The sequence below is a fragment of the Chelmon rostratus genome, chromosome 16 (genome assembly GCF_017976325.1).
Source record: "Chelmon rostratus isolate fCheRos1 chromosome 16, fCheRos1.pri, whole genome shotgun sequence".
Lineage (NCBI taxonomy): Eukaryota > Metazoa > Chordata > Actinopteri > Chaetodontiformes > Chaetodontidae > Chelmon > Chelmon rostratus.
This window is the reverse complement of record NC_055673.1, coordinates 2892822-2916728: the sequence shown is the minus strand read 5'-3', so window position 1 is coordinate 2916728 and position 23907 is coordinate 2892822. Positions and strand designations below refer to the sequence as shown.

The following is a 23907-nucleotide window of genomic DNA, read 5'->3' as shown; positions in this document are numbered from 1 at the left end:
GCTCCAAGGAAAAGACAAGACAGCGAAATGACTGAATGCAACAGAGGCCTTCAGAACAAATGGGGAAACCCCTTTAAGAGCAGCAGGGGGGGAAACGGGTAGTAGGCAACGTACTGTGCACTGTAAAAGATGAGACGAAGCCTGAGAAAATGCAAATCAGCAGAGAGACCGAGGAAGAGAGCAAGACAGGAGAGAGTGAAGAGGAGAAAGTCAAAGACGTGCGAGAGAACGACAGACCGAGAGAAAGACGAGAGAGATGTGCTAGATGGAGTGGGTGTTTGTGAAGGCGTTAAACAAAGCCAGCCAGGGAGAAAGCAGGAGGGCAAACGAGAGAGACATCCACTCTGCATTGTGGAAGGCATCGAGAAAAGCTGAAAACATCACACGCGAAACATCTTTTATATGCCCCTGAATGCATCACCTATCATTAGGAGACTGCGCGCTCTATGGGCGCTGACAATGAGGCTAGCCGAGGCCTGTGAGCCGCGTTCTGACTCCATGGAGAGAGGCTGTCAGCCGCGCTCACCATCACCTCCTCCTCCCCATGCAAAGGAACAAAAAGGCTCTGAAGAAAGGAGCTGCAGTGACGCCGAGAGGCCGCCAGGGGCCGCCAGCCAGCGGGCAGCGCTCGGACCGAGTGATCGCTTTGTTGTTCTCCCTCCCTGAGTTTTATCTGTACTTGTGAGGGCAGACTCTTGACAGTGCTCGTCCTCGCCGGGACAAAAAAAAGGCTTATTTCAGGGTTTTAACTGAGGCCTCGAGGGAATGAATGGAAGTCAATGCAGGGTCCTCACAAGTCCAACAAAACCATTCTGTGTGTGTGTGTGTGTATGTGTGTGTGTGTGACAGCAGCTGACTGGGAGTTATGACATCCCTACAGCATGAGAGGAGAGAGAGGCAGCCTGGTTAATATTTGTCATGGCAGCTGGTGGATAGGAAACAATTCAATTCCACTCGGTAACCTTTATTTAAACAGACCAGAGAATCACATTCAGCACAAACGGCGGCCGCTGCTGCTGCTTTGGCTGTATTTTGATGGCATCCACTCCAGATTGTGTTTCTTTTTTTAAACCCTCTTCTTCCCTCCTCCTCCTCTTCCTCCTCATCACCATCATCATCATCATTATATTTCACCACCAAATGCAGAAAGGAAACGTTTAATATGAAAAATCCAGTGGGCCAGAAGGAGGAAGGCTTAAGTGAAAACAGTGTGTGTGTGTGTGTTGGATAAGAAGGGCCTCTGCCTTTTACAATCACACCTACCCACTCAGTCACATGCGCGCACACACACACACACACACACACCAATGAATAATCACTGTAATATTCCTGTGATATTTCCACAGAGACTTATATTGAGTGGAGGCTCTGTAATGACTACTTATTGTTTGTCACATTAGTGCACCGACAAATGATCATTTTGATTAATCTTCCATTGATTTTGATTAAAATGTCAAACATTCCCGCTACAACTTCCCACAGCCGAAGGCTGACGATTCAAAGCGCTTGTTTTATACAACCAACAACTCACATATATTCAGTTTAACATCAGATTTGACAAAGAAAAGCAGCGACGAATTTCTGTCCTTTTAACTTAACTTAAATAAATGCAGATTAATCGACTGGGAACAACTAATTGATGAATCATCATTCATATTATATAACCAGCCTAAAATATTCCTTTAATATTTCTGCATCTCCAACGTCTCTAATGTGCATTTATAATTGTTTTTGATATCTTTATTATTTTATTGCATGTATTGTATTTAATTCATCACAATCTATCACACAAACTCGTGTCATATTCATTAAAATACATTAAAGCTCATTTTAATGCACTTGTAGTCCACTGAAAGTGCATCTATGTGTGATACTCCAGCAGTGACTTGTTGGCTGAGGTATTTTCCTTGCTGGCCCTTTAAGAAGCTTCTTGCCCCCCCTCCTCTCTCTCACACACACACACACCTACACACACACATGCACACGTGCATACACTCACCTTTCATCTCGCAGCAGTCCTTGGTGCCTCTCTGGTCGGCCTTGATTGGCAGCTGGAGCAGTGACTTCAGGTTGGTCATGGAGGTCAGGTGTCCACCTTGGGGTCCACTTCCAGCCGGGTTGCTGGCCCCAAACTGGGGGCTGGTGGCCCCGGCAGGGAGATCCGGCGGTAAGAGCTGAGTGAGAGGCCTTGACATAACTTCTAGGGAGGAGGAGGGGGGAGGTGAGGGGAGGAACGGGGGGGTGGGGGGAGAAGGGCGACCTGCAGACTGTAACTTCAAGATCAAAATAATCCAATTAGCGATAGTAATTGACAGGCGCGCCGTCAAAAGGTGCGCGGACAGGTGAGTGCGTGTGTGCGCTCAAGATGTCCACCTGATGTTCCGCTTTTCCGCCCGTCCCATGAAGAAAACAGTGCAAAGAAACAGAGTGAAAGAGGGGGACTTATCTCCAAAATGGCACCATGTTGGCCGAGTCTAATTCATCTTCTCAGACCGGAGGAGCCTTCAGGAGTTGCTGTCACCTCTTCTCTCGTGAGACGAACTCAGCTCCGCGCTGATGGACGCGCACAGGCGGACGAACTGACTGAGGCGCCGGAGCGAAGTCCCCGTTGAGTTCGCGGAGATAAAGCGGCGGCTCACGGTCGGCTCGGCTCCGCGATCGATCGGAGAATTTTAGTCCGGAGGAAAAAGCAAAGATGAAAGCAGATAGAAACGCGGATGTCTGTCGTCCCGTGCAATGAGTGGAGGGAGGATTAGAAACAGTAGAGTCCAGCAAAGGCGAGAAAAAAAAACCTGAACCAAACTTGTGGTTAAATATGAGCGAAAAAATATAAGATGAAGGAAATAAAGAGATCCCCCCCAAAAAATAATAATATCCAGTAGTATGAGAGTCAGATAGATGGTACTGATGGCTCTTATTTTCCTCCCTCTCCCTCCCTTTCTCTCTCTCTCTCTCTCTTACACACACACACACACACACACACTTCTCTCTATTTTCGTCGTTCTTTCTGATTCTCTCTCTCTCTCTCTCTGCCAGTCAGCTGGAACCAACACGGGCCGCTCGTGTGACGTCACCGCTCACGGGGAAAGGCGCTTGGGGGTGTGGATCGTTTGCACACACAGGCCACGCCCACCGACAACGCCCCCTGCCTTGCGTTCGCAGCTGTGCGTTCACGGCGCATGCAAAGGCTGGTAAATATGAGCTTCCGCAGAGAAAATACAGCTGCCAGCTCAAATTCAAGTCAGGATCAAATCAGGATCAGGTTTATTTTAGGAAAGCTTTCATATACAAGGAGTTTGCCTTAGTAAGAAAAGGAAAAACAAGAAGTGCAAAAGTCAAGAATCCTAAATAGCCTCTCAAATAGAAAAAAAAAATTACCATTACAATATATAAAAAAGTGAAAAACATTTAAAAATGATCTTCAACTCATAGACTGTATAAAACATGGACATAGTCTCCGTCATGTCACCCACAGATTTCTGAATGGCCATTTCATGTCACTAAGCTTCAGTTAAAAAAAAAAAAAAAAGAGCACAATTTAAGTGTTTGATTAATTTCACATGTAAGTAAGCAAGTCCAGGTAATCTTGCTCTTGAAGGTGAAAAACACAGCTGACAGGAAAAAAAGCAGTTTGTTAAGAGCTTTTCTTTAGCAGGATGCTTATAATCTCCCAGGGTCACAGAGATAACTTAAACAGGCTGAGATCGAGACTGGAGCTGCAACAATTACTCAATTAATTGATTAGTCGATCTACAGAAAATTGATTGCCAACTATTCTGAAAATCAAATAGCCATTTTAACCATTTTTAAGCATAAATTCCAAAAAAAATGCTGGTTCCAGTTTCTTAAACGTGAGGATTTGATGCTTGCCCAAATGTGTCGTCAGTCAGTGTTTTATGATCCCCGCTCTGATGAAAACCCAGTCAGCACACGTTTTTTGACTTCTGATAGTAGTCTACATCAAGCCAAAATGGATAAAGTAGGCAATCTGTGGCATTTTTCTTATTTTTATTTTTCCTCGCAGCGTTTGAACGCAACACATATTTCAATACAATACAACACCTCCCAGTAATTTCATCCAATGGCTGACAGCAGCTTGGACTGTTGCGCGCTGAGCCCCGCCCACAGTCCTTCCTGGACGGACCGTGAACGCACCCCGCCCCTCTCCTCTTCTCTCACGCTGTCATTTAAACAGCGAGGCCAAAACAACCGCGATGACCACTGAATGAGAGTGAAACTGGACTGAGACGTGCGCACCTGAGACGTCAGGAGGTGTGCTTTGTCCGGGTAGTTGTCAGGGTCGAAAGAGTCTGAATAAGAAACAGTTTGAACAAAGCAAACACAGGCATCAGGTGTTCACATGTGAGCGGACGGACAGTCACGCCGTATCACTGTAACAATAAAGTCTTTTCACGGGTAAACATACATCCTCCATGGTGCGATCTGTGCGCGCCATAAACTGGAAAACGATGTTTATAAATGTTTATTTCAATACGGATAAATGGTGTTTTTTATTTATAGACGACTGCAGGTCACAAAGTTTTAAAATCGTCACATTTAAGGTGATTAAACTGTATTTAATCCCATAAAAATGGTCTGGAGGGACATAATTCGCCTGTTTTTCTATGTCCTGTGTCCCCGTCTGCCTCTCGCGCTCTCAACAGCAAAGAAGCACATGGCACCGGCACGCGCCGACTGTTGCCTACCGGCGACTCAGGCGCGTCGCGATTGGCTGAATCTAGGTCACTCGCTGCCTCTCCCGGCCTCCCATTGGCTAAAAATAGGTCACAGTCTCCGCCCACAGGTTTCCCCATGCTATTGCCGCGTGACAGGCCGGCTGAGGGGAGAACACGCGGGGAGGGGGCTGATTGTGTGGATTAGTGTTTCACTTCTGAGGGATGCAGACAAGATCACATCGATTTCTTCATGGAAATAAATAAAAATCATTTGCAATATTCAACATAAACAAATCTATAAAATCACAAAAGAAGCTAAGCTAACACTTTAAATGGGATAATGTAAGAATAACATGACAATGCCCTTGTTTGTTGACATATTAGGTTCATACTAACTAATCAAATTAATAATAGTTCCTTTTATTATTTTGTGAACTGTGTGTTGTTGTTCTTGTGTTGCATGTTTTAACTTCTAATTAGCGCCGTACATTATCTTAATTATGTCTTTTAAAGTACAAACAGAATCTGGATTACTCTGTAACATCTGTCCAGGGACTACAAAAAATGCATTGCAGTATATATTTGTATACTTAACTGGCATGATAGCTGTGGCTTTCACCATGTTTTCTTCATCATAGCCTGACTGTGTTTTTTTTATAACTTCAATATACTGCAATGATAGCAGCCAATAAAGGAGTAAATCATACAGAAACATGCAGCATCACGTGTTTCCTGTTGATACTCGTTTGACTGATTCATGAATCAGATGCAGCAGCTGCACTGTGGGAACAACAGTTCCTGGAAGGACGTGGAAAAGCCTGCAAGTCCTATCTGGTGACAGAGTGCTGTCAAATATAGGCTGCATGACAGGGATGTGCTAGTAAGAGGCCAAAATAATCTCTGCCACACACACAAACACACACACACAAGCAAGCAAGCAGGAGTGTGTGTGTGTGTGTGTGTGTGTGTGTGTGTGCTGGCATGCATCAGGGAAAGTGAGGAACAACGGCTTGACGCCATTAATGTGTGATTCGAGTTTCATGAGCCGTTTCAAGTTCAAATTATTTTCCCCTGGTTCCTTTCCTCCGGACCTGGGAAGCAGCAGCCTTTATTCTAAAGTGCATTTAAATGGCTCCACCTAGTGGCCATTTGTCAGCAAAGCACTGAAGCGTTAAAGTCACATGTACCAAAGCCTCATAAACACTGTTCACTCTCTAAGTGGCTGTGCAGCTGGTGGAAGAAGCATTCAGATGTATTAATGAAGTAAACAGTCACAGTACTACACTGTGAAAATACTCTAGTACAAGTAAAATTCCTGCATTCAAAACCTTACTCAAGTAAAAGTACTCAGTCTGCAGAAAAATAGACCATGACAGTGTTTTGTTATTATTGCTATTATTACTGAACTCATTTGAACTACTTTATATACTGTTGGCTGGTTTAATCTACAGCGATGCATCATATTCTATAAGATCATCATATGTTTGTCCTGTGAGAACCTCGTATCTCAGAAAAACAGCCTGTTTTCAGCTTTGTGGCGATGCATTTCTAGCTGATCCAAGAGGCTTTTTTAACAGATTATTTAGATGAAGGAGGACGAGAATTTTCTCAAGACATGAAGGAAAACTTCATCCTTCAATTCATCACAAACATTCAACACATGTGGAGATACGAGCTTTTTACTGGAATGGCAAAATGTAATCTGAAAAGTAACTAGTAACTAAAGCTGTCAGACAAATGTAGTGGAGTAAAAAGTACTGCCTCAGAGATGAAGTGGAGGAGAAGTTGCATAGAACGGAAAGTACAAGTACCACAAAATTGTACTTAGGTACAGTAACTGAGTAAATGTTCTTAGTTACATTCCACCACTGACAACGAGAAAATTCTCTCCTCCCCCGCTCTGTGAAACACGTTTCAGTGCATATGAGACTCCCCAGTCAAAGCCGGGGGGCAGCTGCCGGGTCCTCAGGAAGGCTTAAACAGCTCACCTGACCCTGATGTCCCAGGTGCACCACACCTGACCTCCTGCGACTGTGTGTGTGGAGCTGCAGCTCGCTGAAAGTCGACTCTTGTTGTGTGCGTGGGGGCAGGCTACATGTGTCAGAGAGAGGAACCACTTCAGCGTCCCTGTAGGAGGAGAGGGTGGATAAAAATACACGCTGTGAGGAGATGGAAGCTGCGGTCGAGCTGCTGTTTTCACGCCGTTCTGGAAGTTAACAGCGTTCAGATCAGCGTCTTACAGCAGCAGAGCTGTCGCTCGCCCATTTGAAACTTGTTTGTGCTGGATGAGGCTGATGGAATCATACGAGGCGTTTAATGGCAGCTGTGTGCTGTCTGATGTTTGTTCTGTGAACATTTGATCCTGGAATCTAACACTGACTTTAACCACACCAGCCCGACCATGTTAAACCCAATACTGATCACAGAGGTGGAAAATAGCTTCAAAGTGTATTTACTCAAGTACTTGTACTTCATTTTGTCTATTTTCTACTATTTTCTACTTCTACACGACATTGACAGCACAAAACATGCTTTTACTCCACTACATTTTACTTTGCATTGTGATTAATAAAATAAAATCAACAAATAAATGTTATATAAAGTAATATATGTAACATATAGAAGTAGCCCTACATCTAGCAGCTGCAATATTAAAGTGATGCAAACATTAATGCAATAATACTTTTAGAAAAACTATATTGTAAAATTTTGAATGCGAGTATTTCTGCTATTTCTTACTCGTCCACCACTGACTGATCATAAGAAATCTAAACATCTAAAACAATATCCTCAAAATCTCATCCCCATCACGCCACAAGACCGTTTACTGTAGCTACTATTTGACAGGTTCTCCCCCCCAGGGAAGAATTCAGTGACTTTCCTCACTTCCAGTAAAAGGTTTCATTTTCCAACTTTTGAACTGTGAAGAAAATGCTTGAAAAAACGAATGAAGCTCCGTTCAGCTGCAGGCCCAGAGCGATGTGAGACACCCCAGGAGGGAAGCCACCGTGTTCTCATGTGGTTTGGTTGAACCCACCTGTGAACCCACCAACCTGCCGTGGTTAGACCCCAGATAAAAGAGGGAGGATGTTGAGGGTATTTTTTTTTTTCTAATTCAAGGCGAGGGCGACACTCTCAACTCAAAACGAAACTCTGATAACATCTGTACGGTCCTTCAGATTCTAGCATCTGCCAGTCTTAGTCACCACGGCCGACACAGGCTACCTGCACTTCTTCTTAGGATGGGAACAGAAGCCATTCAGAGAAGTTTACTGGACCTCCAGTGTCCTCCTTCTACTCCAGTTCTCCCTTTTTGGTCAGCTGCAGAGCAAACAGGTGATGACGAACACACCTGCTCCAGCTAATGTCTTCATTTACCAAACTGTACAAGAGTGTGAGGTACATTATAATAAAGGAGTTAAGGAGGGGGGAAGCAAACCCCCCCTCCTCAGAAAATGATCAGGTGTTAAAGTCGAATCAGGCTTGAATGATGAGCGACTGTCACAATATTTCCACTTATTTATTAGGTGAAACTTAATTCTAAAGGCCTGCAAATTATTTTCCTAACAGTTTCCAAGACGTTTCCAGGAAAGAACGATGTCATTTGCTCGTAGCTACGGTGATATTTTTTAATTGGCAGCCTTCTAATGTATTAAATCCAGTTCATTAACCTGCAGCGTGTCTTTGCACTCATTACACAGCAGATCATCTGAACATCAAAAGGAAGCCAAACAACTTCAATAGTGAATAAAAACTGATGGATATTATTTGGGTTTAAACCTATTTTCCATATATTTTGTACCAAATTACAGTTATTTTGTTGAAACCTTTAAAATAAAGTGTCTTTCATGACCTACATTCAATACTGAGCTCAAACACAACTACTGTTATTTCTTTGTGGGGAATTTTTTCCAGATATCAGCTTTTAACATGAACTTAAACCAACAGTGTTTGTGACGTTTCAGATTTTTTTTATTTGATTTGAGGGTTTTCAACAACTCACTTTTAGGCAAAGAAAAGGATAGTAATTTAGTAATAATATTACATGTTTTAGTTTTACAGAAAAAAGAAAAAACACGTCTGGACAGAACCTAAGTAATGAACTATGTGTACACGCTTTTGTTACAAAAATTGGGCATAACTGTGGCAATGAGGGAGCAGGTAAAAGGAGTACAGGGAGGGGGAAAAAATATCACATCGATACATATACTCGTCCCGCTGTTTTACAAAGATAGTCCCCAACTCATTCCCTCCCACCCATACGATACCAACAATGATAAAAGAAATGATACTTGGAGTAAAAAACAGCAAATAATCAATATATAATAAAATATAATACGAATTGTACAGTACACTCCGGTTATTTCTGTTGTCCTTTTCAAATCCTGAACACATTGAACAGTTTGAGCCGCGTTTTCTCGCCGTCCACGCCTCGTTAAACAACGACAAAAGTAGTGTACGTTAAAAACAAGGTCACCAACACGTTTCTGTTTTATCCCAACTCCTTTTTTTCATTATCAGCCACTTCGGCACATCGACTAGCTTCGCCTTTTGTGACAGATAAGAGCCTTTACTGTTATAAAAATCCTTTTCACGGGGTTCTGAGACTGTCAGGTCTGAGTTTCCTTTTTCTTTAAAGATGAATTTATCTTGAGGGCAGATATCATCTCATTACAAACAGTGAGAGATCCTCCACTGGGGTAACAAATAAACACACAGAGCAAGAGACACAGACTATACTGTTTAACTGTGAATAATGTGAAAACAAATTGAAAAAATAAACTGGTACTAAAAGGTACCTCACTTCTACAACAGGCATCCGATCCATATGTATGCGCCAACACTGCTAAAGGTAAAATAATTAAAAATAAAAAAAACAGGTGATGGAAACTGGATTAATGCATTTGTCAAACTGGTGCTACTAAAACTGTCACGTGGTCTAGAGGTCCTTCTCCTTCGGGGAAGGGGGGGCAGATACTGAGGGTGGTTCTGATTTTGGGCCTTTTGAAGTCCACACTAATTCATCAACCACCTTTGCTGGAGTCAGTCAGGACTGGGAGCGGCGTGGGGATATCCCCTCCCCACTCTCACATCTTTTTCTGTTAAAAACTTGCTAGCTCTTGCTTGCGTCTTGGATTATTTAAAAAAAATAAACGTAAAAACAATCTAGTCTAGAAAAAAGTATTTTTTACTGACTGTACTCAGTCAGAACTGTTGATCTCTCAGGCTGGACCAGAACGGGGACCGTTAGCTGGACTGGTGAATGGTCATTATCTGACTGGTCATGTGAGGAAAGAGGTTTCATCTTCATTAGTCCCCAGTTCCCACCCCCGCTGCCGGCGGTCAACCCCCGACAGGAGAACTTGTGGCGCCCCAGAAGCCCGGGGTTCCAGAAACGGTGTCGGCATTTGCAGCACTGGAATGCGGCTTGTTTAAGATGCTGGCCCCTGTGTTTCAAGGCTTTGTGTAAGGAGCCGGTGCGTCTTCCACACACCTGGCACCGCAGACGGGCGTGGCGGCCTGAGTTTCTTGGCGGGTGCCTGATGGCGTAGTGGACCAGCAGAGAACCCTGCTTGGCGTATGTGGCGCTGGGGCAGATGGGGCAGGGGAATCGCTTGATAGGAACATCCATTGAGGTGAGCCCGGTGACTCTGACTGCGCCGCCGCTCCACGCCTTCACTTTCATCACGCCGCCCTTTATCCTCAGCTGGGCCAGCATCTTTTTTTTGTTGAGCTGTGCTTGCAGTTTGCCCCTCTTTTTCCTCAGAATGATCAGCTTCTTGCGGGTGTCTTTACTCAGCGGGACGCCCACCAGCTTTCCGTCTCTCATGATGCTGTGGATCACCACTCGCCTTTTTTTCTTTCGGTGCTTTTTTGTCTGTCCATGCCGCTTTTGGAAGTTTTTTGAGCGGTAGTGAAAAGGGTGCTGCAGCTGTAGTTGTTGTTGCTGCTGCTGCTGCTGCTGCTGCTGCTGCTGCTGCGGCTGTTGTTGCTGCTGCTGCTGCTGCCCAGGGGCCCCTTGCTGCATGTGAGACGACCCGGCGTAGTTGGGACCTGATCCAGAATCGTAGAAGAGCGGCGAGTATCCAGAGGGTTGGGACTGGTTGACGCGCTGTCCGTTGCGGTCGATGCCGTGCTGAGACAGCTTGTGCCGCACTAAGCTGTTGGAGTAGGCGAAGGCTTTACCGCATACTTCACAACGAAAGGACTTTTCCAGGCCGACTCCGCCGCCGTGGACAGTCTGCTGATGTGCCGTCAGGTGGAAGTAGTGTCGGAATGATTTCCAACACACCGTGCAGGTATACAGCCTCTGAGAGGGGGTGCCGGACGTCGGAGACTTTTCTCCTTGGGAGCAGGATGAGAAGTAGTCAGAATTTGCAGAGTTGGCGACTTGACTTATGGCAGCGGCGACACCTTTAATCCTCCTCCCCTGGTTGTCGATCTCCCCTTTCCTGTGCAGCTTCCCGTGCCTCACCAGGCTCTGTGCATAGGCAAACATCTTCCCACACAGATTGCATTTGTAGTTCTTTTGGCCGGAGTGCACAGTCAGATGCTTGGTGAGGTGGAAAGGCTCACGGAACATTTTGCCACATACGTCACAGGCGTGAGGCTTCTCCCCCGTGTGGACGCGGTTGTGGCGCCGCAGGGTTTCTGCCCTTCTGAAGCGTTTGCCGCAGATCTGACAGCTGTACGGCCTTTCTGACCCGTCCCCCGGAGGAGCGGGGCTCCTTCTTCTCCTGACGATGGTGCTTGGGTCCCTTTTCTCCCTGGGCTTCCTCGGCCTCCTGGGTTTCGTGTGGGGCTGGCTCGGGTGGGTCAAAGGTATGGTGGAGCCGTTGAGGCTGGACGTAGATGAAGGGCCGCCCATGTTACCAAACCCCAACCCCCCCAGCAGGCCTCCGATGATATCTCTCCTCTCTCCTTCCCGGCTTTCTGTGTTTATGTCGCAGGAGGCTGCGGCCGCAGCGGCAATGGCCGACATCGCACTGCTGGTGACCTCATCATCCGAATCGTCCAATAGCGAGGAGAGGGGGAGGTGGGGCTGTTGTTGTTGTTGTTGTTGCTGCTGCTGCTGCGGTTGGTGGTGGTGGTGATGTTGCTGCTGGCTCTGTGGGTGGGGATGAAGAGTTGGGGCTAAAGGGGCCTTCCGGAGTGTTTGGCTGGTCATTTCACTGGCTAGCGAACTCTCCGAGGGGTACAGAGATGAGGATTGTGATCGCCTGTAGTCCTCGACCCCGCTGTTGTAGGACGACTGGTTCTGGTAGCGATTTCTGGAATAATCTGTTGCATACTTATCATTAGCCATCGCCGCCCCATCATTCGAAATTCCTACCCTGCTTCCACTGCTTCCCATTTTACTGCTGCTGGGATTGGATGACCCACTCCCGCCGGTGCTGGCCCGGTTTTTTGAACTCCGAGGAGGTTTGCCGCAGGCACCTGAAGCAGCGTGATTGAGAAGAGAGGTGCTCTCACGGAAGCAACGGCCGCAAGCCGGGCAGCGGAAAGGCTTCTCGTCGTGAATCTTCTCATGTCTTGTGAGCGACTCTCGACGGTTGAAGGACTTCTGGCAGATGTTACAGACAAAGGGCCGGTTTTCTGAGTGGGTGACGCTATGTTGGATGAGGTGACCCCTCTTTTTAAACCTCTTCCCACACTCACCACAGCAGAATATCCTCTCAGGGCTGGGGGAGTTACAGTCTGACTTCCTGCTTTGGCTTTCCGGTGTCAAGCCGTGGCTGCGGAGATGCCTTCGAAGGCTGGAGAGGTGGGTGAAGGTTTTACCACACTCACCACAGTGGTAGAGGGGTTCTGGTTCGGGCTGGCCCGATGAACTATTACTGTGGCTTTCTTGGGATTTGGACAATTGTTGGTTGCCGTTGGCTACAAGCACAGAGGTGGAGTTAGAGGGAGGAGGGGCAGAGGAAGAGGAGGAGACGGCGGAGGACGACTGCTGCTGCTGCGATGACGATGAGAGGAGAGAGGAATGCGGTGGCTCGCTTCCGATGCCACTTATCCCAGATCCTCCTCCCACGAGGCCTGATGAGGAGCTCTGACTGTGCCCACTTGAGCTGCTGTTATGGCAGTTACTAACACTGCTGCTGCTATGGCTGTGACTGCTGTGACTGTGGCTACTACTGTCCGCTTTCCTCTGGGGCAGGTAGCCTGCCATCGCTTTCTTTCTCCGGCTTCCTCCACTCGAAGCCGACGAAGACGAGCTGTCTCCCGTCTTTCCTGTGTCATCTTTAGAGAGGGACAGGTGCAGCGGCAGGGGGAGGGGAAGGCCGGCCTCTTGCTGCATTAGTGATGCTATTTGGTTCGAGGAAAGGACTGGAATGCCTTGGAAATCAAAGCCACCCAGCGGGGCAGGCTGGGGGGCCGGGTGGAGAGGGTGCGGGTGGTGAGTGTGGCTGTGTGGATGAGATAAGGCATGAGGGGTCAGCTGTTGTTGTTGCTGCTGAGGCTGTGGAGCTGTGTGGCTGTGGCTGTGGGAGGAGTGGAGGGCTGGGGGAGGGGCCAGGGCTGAGTTTGAATCAGTGGCCCCTTGCCCCAGACCCAAGCCCAAGTGGTTGTGAGTGCCTTGCTGGACAAGGAACTGCTCCAGGCTGCTGTTGGTGGGGACGCCGGACAGGAAGTACTGGTTGGCGGCAAGCATGCAGCTGAACTGCTGGTGGAGGCTGCGGGGGTCAGACTGGCCGACTAGGGGGACTGCAGTGCTGCCAGAGGGGTTGTTGGAGGCTGAAGACGAGGTGGAGGGAGAGGGTGAGGAAGAGGGGGGACCGGGGGAAGGCTGGGGGACAGAGAGGCCTGGATGCAGCGGGGGAGGCGGTGGCGCAGGTGTGACGACCCCCCCGATGACCCCCGCACTTCCTCCACTGCTGCTCCCACCAAAGTCAAACCGTCCCATCCCAGAGTGGAGCTGCTCCTGCGCCAGCGCGGCCTCGGCCGGGTGAAAAGGCCGCAGAAACTGGGGGTACCCCGACGAGGAGCTCCCACTCCCGCTGCTGCTGCTGCTGCTCATCTTGCTGGATTTTCTGGAGCTGTGGGACGAAGAGGACGACTGGCTCTGGTGGGAGATGGGCGGGGGAGGGGCGCTCATCTTGGCAAATAACGACGAGGAGTCAGCGAAGGCGTTGCTCCGAGAGCTCTGGAGAGATCCGAGTCCGAGGCCAGACAGGAGGCTTCCAGAGCTGTCACCGGAGGGCTGGTGCTGCTGCTGGAGCTGCTGCTGATGCTGCAGCTGGACTTGCTGTTGGTGGCTCAGTTGTCGCTCTAATCCAAGGCCTTTGAACTGGTGGGCTTGGTGTCCACTTAGCATCTCTAAAATGTCCATGGGGTACTTGCTGAACTGGAACATCTCCCAATACAGCTGTGGCAACGAAGCCACAACTGCCACGTGCACTAAGTCTGTAATTGCTGGAAACAGCAAAAAAAACCCTTGTCAAGCTGACAAGGTGTGATTGTTCAGAGGTAGTCCTGGTGTGATCTCTACCCAAACTTCCAGCGAGCCACTATAATCCACCAAAGGCCGACGCTTGCTTTTCTCACATAAATGTATCACTAATACTTAAACTCTCCATTCAAGAGTGAAGCTTTCAAGTGCTTCTGTGGGATGTTACAAAAAGGGTCATAAATAGGCAGTAAACTACATGATACTAAAAAACAGTCTGTAGTGTTTCTTCAAAGTGTTCCATAACCGTATGCTGACAGCGGAGTCCGTTACTTCAGTGCAGGATGAACCATAGCTTCACTGCCCTTCTCGCCCTTCATGGAGTTATTTGGACAGCCTGAAAAAATGAGAAGAAAAAAAAGGACAACAATGTTAGTGATTCAGGAGCTTGATACAGAGCAGATAAACAAAACAGTTTTAGCCTCACTGCCTCAAACCCCGGATGCCCCCCGAAGCCCTCTGAATAAACAACTCTGTTCCAACACAAGCAACTGATGTAGCTGATCTTGATACAGCTAACATTAACATTTTTTGCGGTTTTTAATTTTGAGCTGCTGTACAATTAATGTTTGGCAGTTCAATCACTGAGCTGATCTTTTTTATATATACAGTAAGAAACTAATATTCACTCTCTGAACTCCCAAGTGTTCCTGTGGCCTGTAGCTTATGGTGATGCTTTATGACTACCGATATTTATTCTTAGGGTGGACAGGGACTCTCTGATTGACAGTTTGGTGATTGTCAGCCTGCATCATCAGGACCCATGTGGGGAAATCCTGCAGAAGTTTATGCATCACTTTAATGCCTCTGATGTGCATATTTATGCTCTTTGGTGTCACAAAAACTTCATGAGGAAATAACTGATTATAAGCATTATTAGTATCATTCGACTGCATGTCCTGAATAATGACTGGCAGGTAGAGATGACGTCTTGCACAATAATGATTCTTACTACTCAGGGATTGCTGTCACGTACTTTAATTTCTTTAACTTATTTAATGAACTGACAAAACGCACGTGTTACTGTGGTTATCAAATGATTTCCAAAAATTAATACATGGTGTACACAGATCAATTATAAGATTGTTTTCTGAGCAGATTTCACGATCTGCAGGTGGATTTATTAGTACTTAACATTTAAAGTCGTGATAAAAGTCACACTCAAGGGATGCTTCGCTGCCACAGGAAAAACCCCACTGCACTGCATGGCAGCTGTACCAGATCTGAGGTAAAGAGTCTCTGTGTGTGCTGAGCCTAGAACTGTTATGCTCATATCGGTACTCAAATAAAGTACTTGAACCCAACCAACCAACCAACAGCTGCCATTAAAGGTATAACTTGATGTTGTGCAAAATGTTTTCCTGTTTTCTTTTGTTACTGTTTTTAAATCTTTTTTATGGACAAGCTGTGCAACCACACAGAGTCTATTTTAGGTATCTAAATCTGTCTTTCTGTCACTGTTCTAATCACATAAGCGTTAAGATGTAAAAATCACGACTCCGAACAAAGCTGACAAGATCAAGAAAAATAAAGACAGAAAGAAGATTTGCACATTTAACTTTATGGTATGGAGATTCGAATACCAGTCAAACAGTCCACTTCAACACTAGTGAGTGAGACAAACAGCCCGCAGAGGGAAAAGAAAGGAGAGCGGTGGCTTAAAATGCCACAAGTCTCCTGTCCAGCTCCTGCTGGATAACATGGCCGCCTGTTGTTGGCTCTAACACACACACACACGCACATGCACACACACACACACACACACAGAGCTAAATGCCAGATAAAAAAAGGTGGTCTGGTGGACAGTGTCTTTGTGTGTGGGAGGAAAACAGGGGCTGCTGACAATCAACATTCAAGCTCAGCAAATCCCTTCTGTCAAAAATGCTCTCTGATATTTGGAGATTGGCATTTTCAGTTAACTTCACTGATTATTTTCCTGTTTTGTTTCTCAATCTGCAAGGTTTTATTAACAACTGGGGACAAAATGTACAAATGTGGGTCACTACATGGAGCACTGGCCTGATTGTGTTAAACCATCAAGGATTGAAATTGCTACTAATATAGAAATTGCTGCTTGTAGTTTTATTTCTAGTTTATTTCTAGAGCATTTACACCCGATTCTCAGTCAGAAAACAAAACATGTGACGTACCAAACAAGCCCTTCTATCATTTTTTTAAAATTCTGCATCCAAACCAGCCTTGGTCATAAAAAAGAAGAGCAATATTCTGACAACAAAGTGAGTTTCTATGGCTACAATTTTGTTCCAATACAAGATTTTCTTCCTGACCAAAACATTAGCATAAAAGCTGCGATGGCAAACGAGACTGATGCTCTTGTGTCTGTCTTGCCTGGGTGACTGGGTAATTCTGGTCTTTATTCTGACCTTCCTCTGGCTTCCACAGAGCGCTCCACATGAACAACTCTCCCCTGAGACAGAAACCAGAGAAGCCAAACATCCTCATGCGTGCTGTCACATCTGCGCACAGCCTGAAGCTTAGCAGAGCGACACTGGAGACGACGTAGGCCGATCCTGTAAGGAATCTTCTAAATGCCGCTGTAATTTAAAAAAAAAAACAACCCAACTTTAACTCTGATTTACCTCAGAACAACACTGAAACCTGCTCTCATGTTAAGCTCCACGTGTCTGTACATTACAGTACATTAACCACTAATAGAAGCTGCTTCCTAAGACGATTCTGAGAGGCAGATTCTCTCAGCATTTTGATCAGGTGTGCAGTCCACCTGCAGCCCACTGCAAGCTGAAACTGAATTTACACGAACAGGCAAGGGAAGCTGTGTTACGACTAAAAACTGCAGTCCAACAGATTCAAGTCATCACACACAACTTAACCTTTTAACTGTAGTGTTTGTTGTAACGATATCCTTTTTATTAAGTTTGATTTATTTCCAAAATTATGAACAAAATTATGGCTGCCATTTTCCAAGCAGTAAGAAAAAAGAATATACTTAGAAACTAATTTTACATATATTGGAGAACTATTACTGTTGCTATAAATATAAAATAAAGTATTTTGGTATGAGTGCCTGCATGTTTAATTTATCCAATCATCCTGTATCATAAATATGTCCGGCATTTGTAACAAACCAAAACAATTCACAAAAATCACTTAGAAATTCAGCAAGTTTTGATGATTTTAATTGTGGACAGACCTCCAGCCCCAATATGCAATAGAGGTGTGGCATCCCAATACCAATATGGCGGTCAGTCCCTAGGAATTGTGGGATATGGTGTTGGATGTATGAATTCTATGCAGCCGGGGAAATTATTTTCTCTTGCTAGAGAGACTACAACTACCAAGTAGAATAGCAACGCTCCATCGCCTCACCTCAGACACAACAAGCAGCTGCGGCTACATCCACACAAATTCATTTTCATTTTAAATGAAAACCATCTCTGCCCAGACGAGCATTTCAGCACCGTTTCATACTGTCTTACGCACACTGCAGAGCTGTATCACACAGGTGCACAGGTAAAGGTTAGGGTTAGGGAACTTTAAATCACAGTAACAGTTAAATAACTATACCGTACCATACTTCATCACATTTATTCATCACAATTATTTTCTTCTTTTATTCAGAACTTCCATAAAAACAAAAACAGCTGCCTCACGTGAAACAAAACCAGTTTAAATCAATACATAGAGACACTAAAGCTGGTCTCTCTTGTGAACCCTGGACAATGTCTGCAGAATCAGGCATTGTCCAAAGTTGCCCTTTCATACATGTAGCGCATTTGTCCGTGTCAGACGCGTCCTCACTTACTGGAAATAATCTGTTTTAGACGAGGGCGATGAGCGGGTCAAACATGCAGGAAGACGAGGAGGACTCATTCGTAATGATGACTGTTTTTGTGTTGATATCGATGGTATTTCTACCGTTGCACGACTCTATACTGCCATGATTTCATTCATTGCACTGGACAATTTTTTCGTAGCATGTGCGACATGTACGTCTCACTGTATCTGCAAGAGTCCTGCAAGAGTCTGCAGGATTTATTTCCAGGCATTCAGCACAGACGCTAAATAAATAGCTGGTTTTATTTTTCAACCTAAGAAGAGAAACCAAGAGAATAAAGACTCTCAGCACTCTGGCCACCAGACCATGAATGTATGGGGAATTGCTTTCAACAGGCTGACCTCGGATGTGCTCAGCGAGAAAATGCTCTACAACATTTTTGCTGTTGAATGATACAGTCCCTCTCAACTGTACGCAACGCTCAGAAACCGCCTTTCAAGTCCATTTGCTTCAGTTTAGTTGTCAGGGGTAACAACAAATATGTCCAAGGTGAAAGCACAGGAGTGAAAACAGATTTATCACAACATAAGAGAGCACTCTGCATCCTGACACATGCTGTAAACCTTTGCATTAAATGTTCTGACAAATACTTGAAAAAGGGGCGAAACAAAACTGTGGCAGTTCCCTCCAAAACTACAACCAACATCTGCACCATGATGTTCGGTGCACCACCGTTTCCATTAAAACACGTTTTGACTGAGTTTCTCTGTTATGTTAGAATGACTGGTGGATGGTAAAACAGTAAAATAAATCTTAAGCAAGGCACACTGAAGTTGTTCTGGCGGCTCTTTGAGGTCCTGCATCTTATTGTGACACTTGAAATGGGTTTTAGGCTTATCACCCATCTGTATTTGTCATTGCTCTCCAGTAAAAACAACGTGGAGAAACATTTTGTGGAAAAACTACCTTAAACCCTTTGATTAGCAGCTATCACAGATGCTATCAGCTGCATCAGTATCAACAACCACATTACAGCTTCTTAATAGTCTGTCACTAAATCAACTGATCAGTTTCAGAGACATGTGCTAATTAAACAACTTTCTCTCAGAGAGAAAGTGTCACTCTCATCCAGCCTATGGAAAAAAAAAAGCACAACTTGTCAAATCACAGCATTCCTGAGCGCAGCAGGGTTTCTATTCTCGGCCTCGACTCCCAATTTCAGGTCGCACAAATCTCATGATGAAAACAATTACAGAGCTGTCAAACTGTCATGTGAGATGAAGCATGACACGCTGTCATTTTCTATCTTCATGAGCACAAGGGAGCTCAAAGTGGATTACAGTGCAATAATAATATATCTTATCAACTAATTTACCTTTCTGTGAATTTCGATTATGTCTTTTTAGAAATGTCCTGTGACTGTCTGCACGTCAAATGACAGTGAGGCAGGTGAAAAGCTCTGCAGCAGAGTCTCACAGATACTCTGATGTATGTGGGGTTCACTGCTGTGCAGATATACACCAGTTTCACTATTTAAAATACTGCTGACAACTGCATGACTGACTTGTAAGTACTTCAATGAGCTGATGACGAAATATTTGAGTATTCAGTTTTTAAATCTTGATTATTTCATCATTAGCAACTTTTTCAGATTAGAAGACAAATTGTTTATCCTGTTCTTTAATTACTTTTTGCACACACACCCTCTCTTACACACACACACACACACACACACACACACACACACACACACAGGTATCATCTGTTAGTCTGAGCTGCTGGTTCTGCATCATTTTCTGCAAACAGCATGTAATGACAAACCGCGCAGAGTTAAAAACGATGTGCTTCACTCATCAAACCTCCTCTCAGCCAACACTGACAACATCCAGCAGCCTGGAAGCGGAGCACAAGTGACAAACTGGTGCTGATTGTGCGAACAGTTAGTCTGACAATTTGTAGGAGTGTGATTGCATGTTACGTTCATCTTACCGGCTGATCCACAGGTCTTGAGATCCCAGTTGGAAAGCAGCTGTGGGGGCGAAACTGTTCGCCTTCTCCGCCGACAACCGGTGACCTCAGGTCGACAGCCTGAAACAGATGTACCGATGACCGAGCAGGTTAGACGGGATACAAATTACTGTTACCAGCCACTCACCAGCGTCTGCTAGCATCCATACTCACTCACAGCTAAGGTTAACTAACTGCCAAAATGTTGCACAAACGACCGCAAACTCGCACGCTTTGTGCCGCAATTCAACCCCCACGGATGCAGGGTGTTTAAAATTGAGCCAAAATATTTTTAACCACGTTATAATACTGATAATAACACCCAGACTGGCATAAAGGGGGGCATCCCAGTTGCATAGCACAACGCTAGCACTGCTAGCAGCTTAGCTGAGCCGTTAGCTACGCTTAGCTGGGCAGCTAACAAATTAGCCGATATACTATTGCTGGGGTCGGCTTGTGTTTTTGTTTTTTACCTTGTGGCATACGATGGCTGGGTGCAATAAAAAGCTCAGAAACACGGGAATAAAAGTGTGAAAACATCGAGCGGAGAGTGCGCCGTGAGAGCGGGGTCCCTACTGCCTGTCAGCGGGGCCTTTTTCTTCATCCATGGAAAAACACTGTGAAAGGCCTGGCTCTCCATCGGCCCGGGAGGGCTGCTTTTCACTCGCTAACAAAAACTATTTCCGCTGGCCTGGTCCGATATGTCCATTGTCTGACGCCACGGTCCTACTGCTCGACCGGCTCGCCGCTCGTCTTCACCCAAACGGCGCCTTTGTTTAGTTTCCGTCGTGTTTTTCCCTCTTTTCTCCACGCTCGGCTGTTTTCCGCCCTTGTCAGTTTTAGGTGTCCCCCTCTGTAGACGACGGCTCCTCCGATGCTGCTAGCGTTAAAATGGTAGTTTCCTGTCTGCATAATGGTTCCGGGTAGAGCTAGGCACAGGTTGGTCTGTCCGGCCGCGACCACGCCGCCGCCGCTCCGCTCGCGTCCACCTCTGCCTCTCCGTTTGCTAAAATATGCTTTCTATCCAGCATGCTGCTCATGAATGAATAAACCCGTGTGCGCGCGTGCACGTGCGCGCGCGTGCATGTTTACACACCATTAAAAAAGATATCACCTCGCATTCTGACGCGGTGTCATTAAGCCCCCCTGTGTGGGTGTGTGCGTGTGTGTTTGCATGTGTGTGTTTTCACACTGTGTGAAATGGTAATGAGTCAATTAAAGATATCATTAAGGCGCATGCTGCATAACATTACAAAGTGAATGTGTGTGTGTGTATGTGTGGACGAGACAAAAACAGTGAAAAACCGAGATTTTGTGCACTGGCTGCACTTCTGCGTTCTTGCGTGCGTGTATTTTGCACGTGCACCAAGCACCAAAACCAGGTGGATTTTTTGTGAGAATAAAAAACAAACTGGATCATTTTCTGCATAAAACACACAATAACAATGCCTTAAGAAGAGTTTACTTTGGTAACTACCCAGACAGAGTTTTGGTCTGGAGGTTTGGAAATGTCTGTTCTCCCTCAGCAGCCATAAAAGTATTGATTGGTTGATTGACTGACTTTTGTATTGGTGTAAGGATGCAGCCTCGGGTCTCCCGCTGGCTCGGTCTTACTTTATTTGGCATCTTTCACTCCTGTCACAGAACAACCTACAATCCATAAAACCATTTTAAATAATATATAAGCCCTTTTTCCATGTGGGCCAGAAATTCATTGTAGACGGCAGAGAATCAGAGCTGGACTCTTTCTTTATCTCCTGCAATTTTTTTTTTTTTTTTTAATTTCATGACTGTAATGAATTAAGTCATTTGTGGTAAAGTGAGGGGGAGTGGAGGGGCGTTGCTCCCCTGTGTCTCAAAGCTTCAAATTGCCTCCTGGGTGTAGAAACACAGGGAGGCGGTGCTGATCTGACAAACATAATAGTCGGGATCACACACACACACAAACTTAATTTTCATCCCCTCACACATTCCCGTTCAAACCATCAGGAGAATCTGTTTATTGAACCTCAATACATTTTTTCTTACTGAGATCTGAGATCAGAGCAGTATTAGAGGACTGAGGTGTCTGTAAGGAAAACGCACAACAGTATTAAATTACATAAAAAAAATTAAGCACTTTTGAGTCCAAGTTTTCTCTTTTTTTGTGACAATTTCTGTGACAATTAAAAATCTGTAAAATAAAAAGCCATTCTGTCGCCCTCTGAATTGAGCTGCAAGGATCAGTCATTATCAGGTAATGTAGCTATTATGTGTCAAACAGTTTGTTTCGTCTAAAACAACCACAAAAGGACAATGTAATGTCTTGAAAACGTGATCAACAGTCCGAAACGTAATGATATTCAGTTTACAGTGATAGCAGAAAAAAAGGTCTACCTGCAAACGTGAGCCTGTCAACTAAAAAGCACAGTCAAATTTCATTACAAAAGACAGAAACAAGGTTTAGTGGGATTTTTTTTATTGTTATTATCAATTAAACAGTATGGTTTCTACAAACGCAAGAATTGATCACCAATAACAAAAGGGTTGCACATCTGTGAGACCTTTGTTTGGATATTCTTGGAAATAGACATATAAGGGGATGTAATAAATAAATGTATCATACAATTTGAGGTATGCAGAGTAGCTTTGAGAATACAAATATGCCCATGCCCCCCCCCCCCAAGTCGTTAACACGCACGCACGCGACCGCGCACACACACAAACACACATACAGGCACACAGTTTTATCAGGGGAGCAATTAACTGAAAGTGGATTACAACACCTGTATCGGACCTCTGCAGGTATGAGGAGAAATGAGACATTAAAAATACAAATGAATTTTCACGTGTCATTTACATTTCCCCCCTTTTTTGCCTCGTTCTCTTTTAAAAGTTAATGAGATGCTTCCATTGTAAAAACCACGGAGCGTTTCCGGTCCGGTCAGCCAAAGGCAAGTCGCGATACATTCTCCTCCACAACCCACCGAAGCAGCAGCTGCAGTCGCTGAGAATCTCTTGAATGCATTTCGCTTTTTCCCCTTCACACGTGCTGCAACTCTAAAACGCTCGTCAGGCTCTGCGTTCGGCTTTTGTGCCCGTGACGTTCTGCTAATATGAGCACAAATGAGCATGAAAAACAAATCACATTTTGCAGATACATATTCAAGTCAGAGGGCGGCGACACATCAGCCGAGTGACGTCACGGGGTCGGTGGCGTCATCAACGAGCCAGCTGCGTCACTTCTATTCAGATACCAGACCTTGACACAAAAAACGCCTCCAAGAATTTACATTTTCGAACGTTTGGGAAGTCCTCGCTTTGGTGAACGTAGCTCGACGAGAAAAGCTGTGATCGATCGATGTCCCTTTTTTTTCTTTTTTCTTTTTGAATAAAACAACGACAGGCTGTTTAAATTTCATCACAAGTTGATATGAACACGTAACGACCGCGACTCGGGTCCTTAAACTCGTCTTCGTGAGCTGAAGACGCGACCGAAAGTTTGGTCAAAAATGAGGTTCAGCATTCCGAAGAAGAAGAAGACACTGAGAGTTACACACACGGGCACACAAATGAAAACAAACGCATGTACATTTACACACATACACGCCGTGACATCATAAGTCAGCACTATGACATCATCAACACTGGCTTCTGACACGGTCATGCGGTTCGTCTTTTCTCGTTGATTGCATCAGCTCTTTTGTTTTTCTTTTTTTAATAATTCCACTAGAAAGTTCGAATATTGAAAATCCAGGATTATACATTAAAGTTCACAGAGATTAAAAAAATAAATACATGTTTAAGTAAAAGACAAAAAAAAAACTGATTCATGATAAGAGCGTTCATAGTCTGATCAAAGGGGGAGTTTTTACACGTATGATCATAAACCAATAACATTAACATGAGCACATGTGTCGTAGTAAAAGACTAAAAATGGCTGGCAGGAAGCTTCGCTCAGTCATCAATCATGTCTGTCTTTATCGAAATGCAACTCAGAAGGGACGCTGAAAACCTCAAACAAGGCCTCACTGGTCCCT

At 45.2% G+C, this 23907-nt stretch overlaps 2 protein-coding genes across 2 annotated transcripts in view; both read right to left on the bottom strand.

The window, feature by feature from the left end:
• Nucleotides 1-2980, bottom strand: part of dbpa (D site albumin promoter binding protein a) — a 29639-nt gene extending 26659 nt beyond the window's left edge. Inside the window, exon 1 of the mRNA XM_041955067.1 lies at nt 2000-2980. Coding sequence (XP_041811001.1) covers nt 2000-2195 — 196 coding nt within the window. The 5' untranslated portion in view covers nt 2196-2980. The remainder of the gene's footprint in view (nt 1-1999) is intronic.
• Nucleotides 2981-8632: 5652 nt separating this feature from the next.
• On the bottom strand, nt 8633-20823 carry LOC121620111. Its single transcript, XM_041956060.1, has 3 exons — nt 20362-20823; nt 19871-19969; nt 8633-14461 (listed from the first exon to the last, which is right to left on the bottom strand). The coding sequence occupies exon 3, from the start codon at nt 14029-14031 to the stop codon at nt 9865-9867; it is 4167 nt and encodes a 1388-aa protein (XP_041811994.1). The 5' UTR covers nt 14032-14461; nt 19871-19969; nt 20362-20823; the 3' UTR covers nt 8633-9864.
• Nucleotides 20824-23907: the final 3084 nt, after the last annotated feature.

Bases quoted from the DNA above. Each gene is read 5' to 3' on its own strand.
- LOC121620111 (XM_041956060.1), bottom strand. From the start codon at position 14,031: ATGTTCCAGTTCAGCAAGTACCCCATGGACATTTTAGAGATGCTAAGT.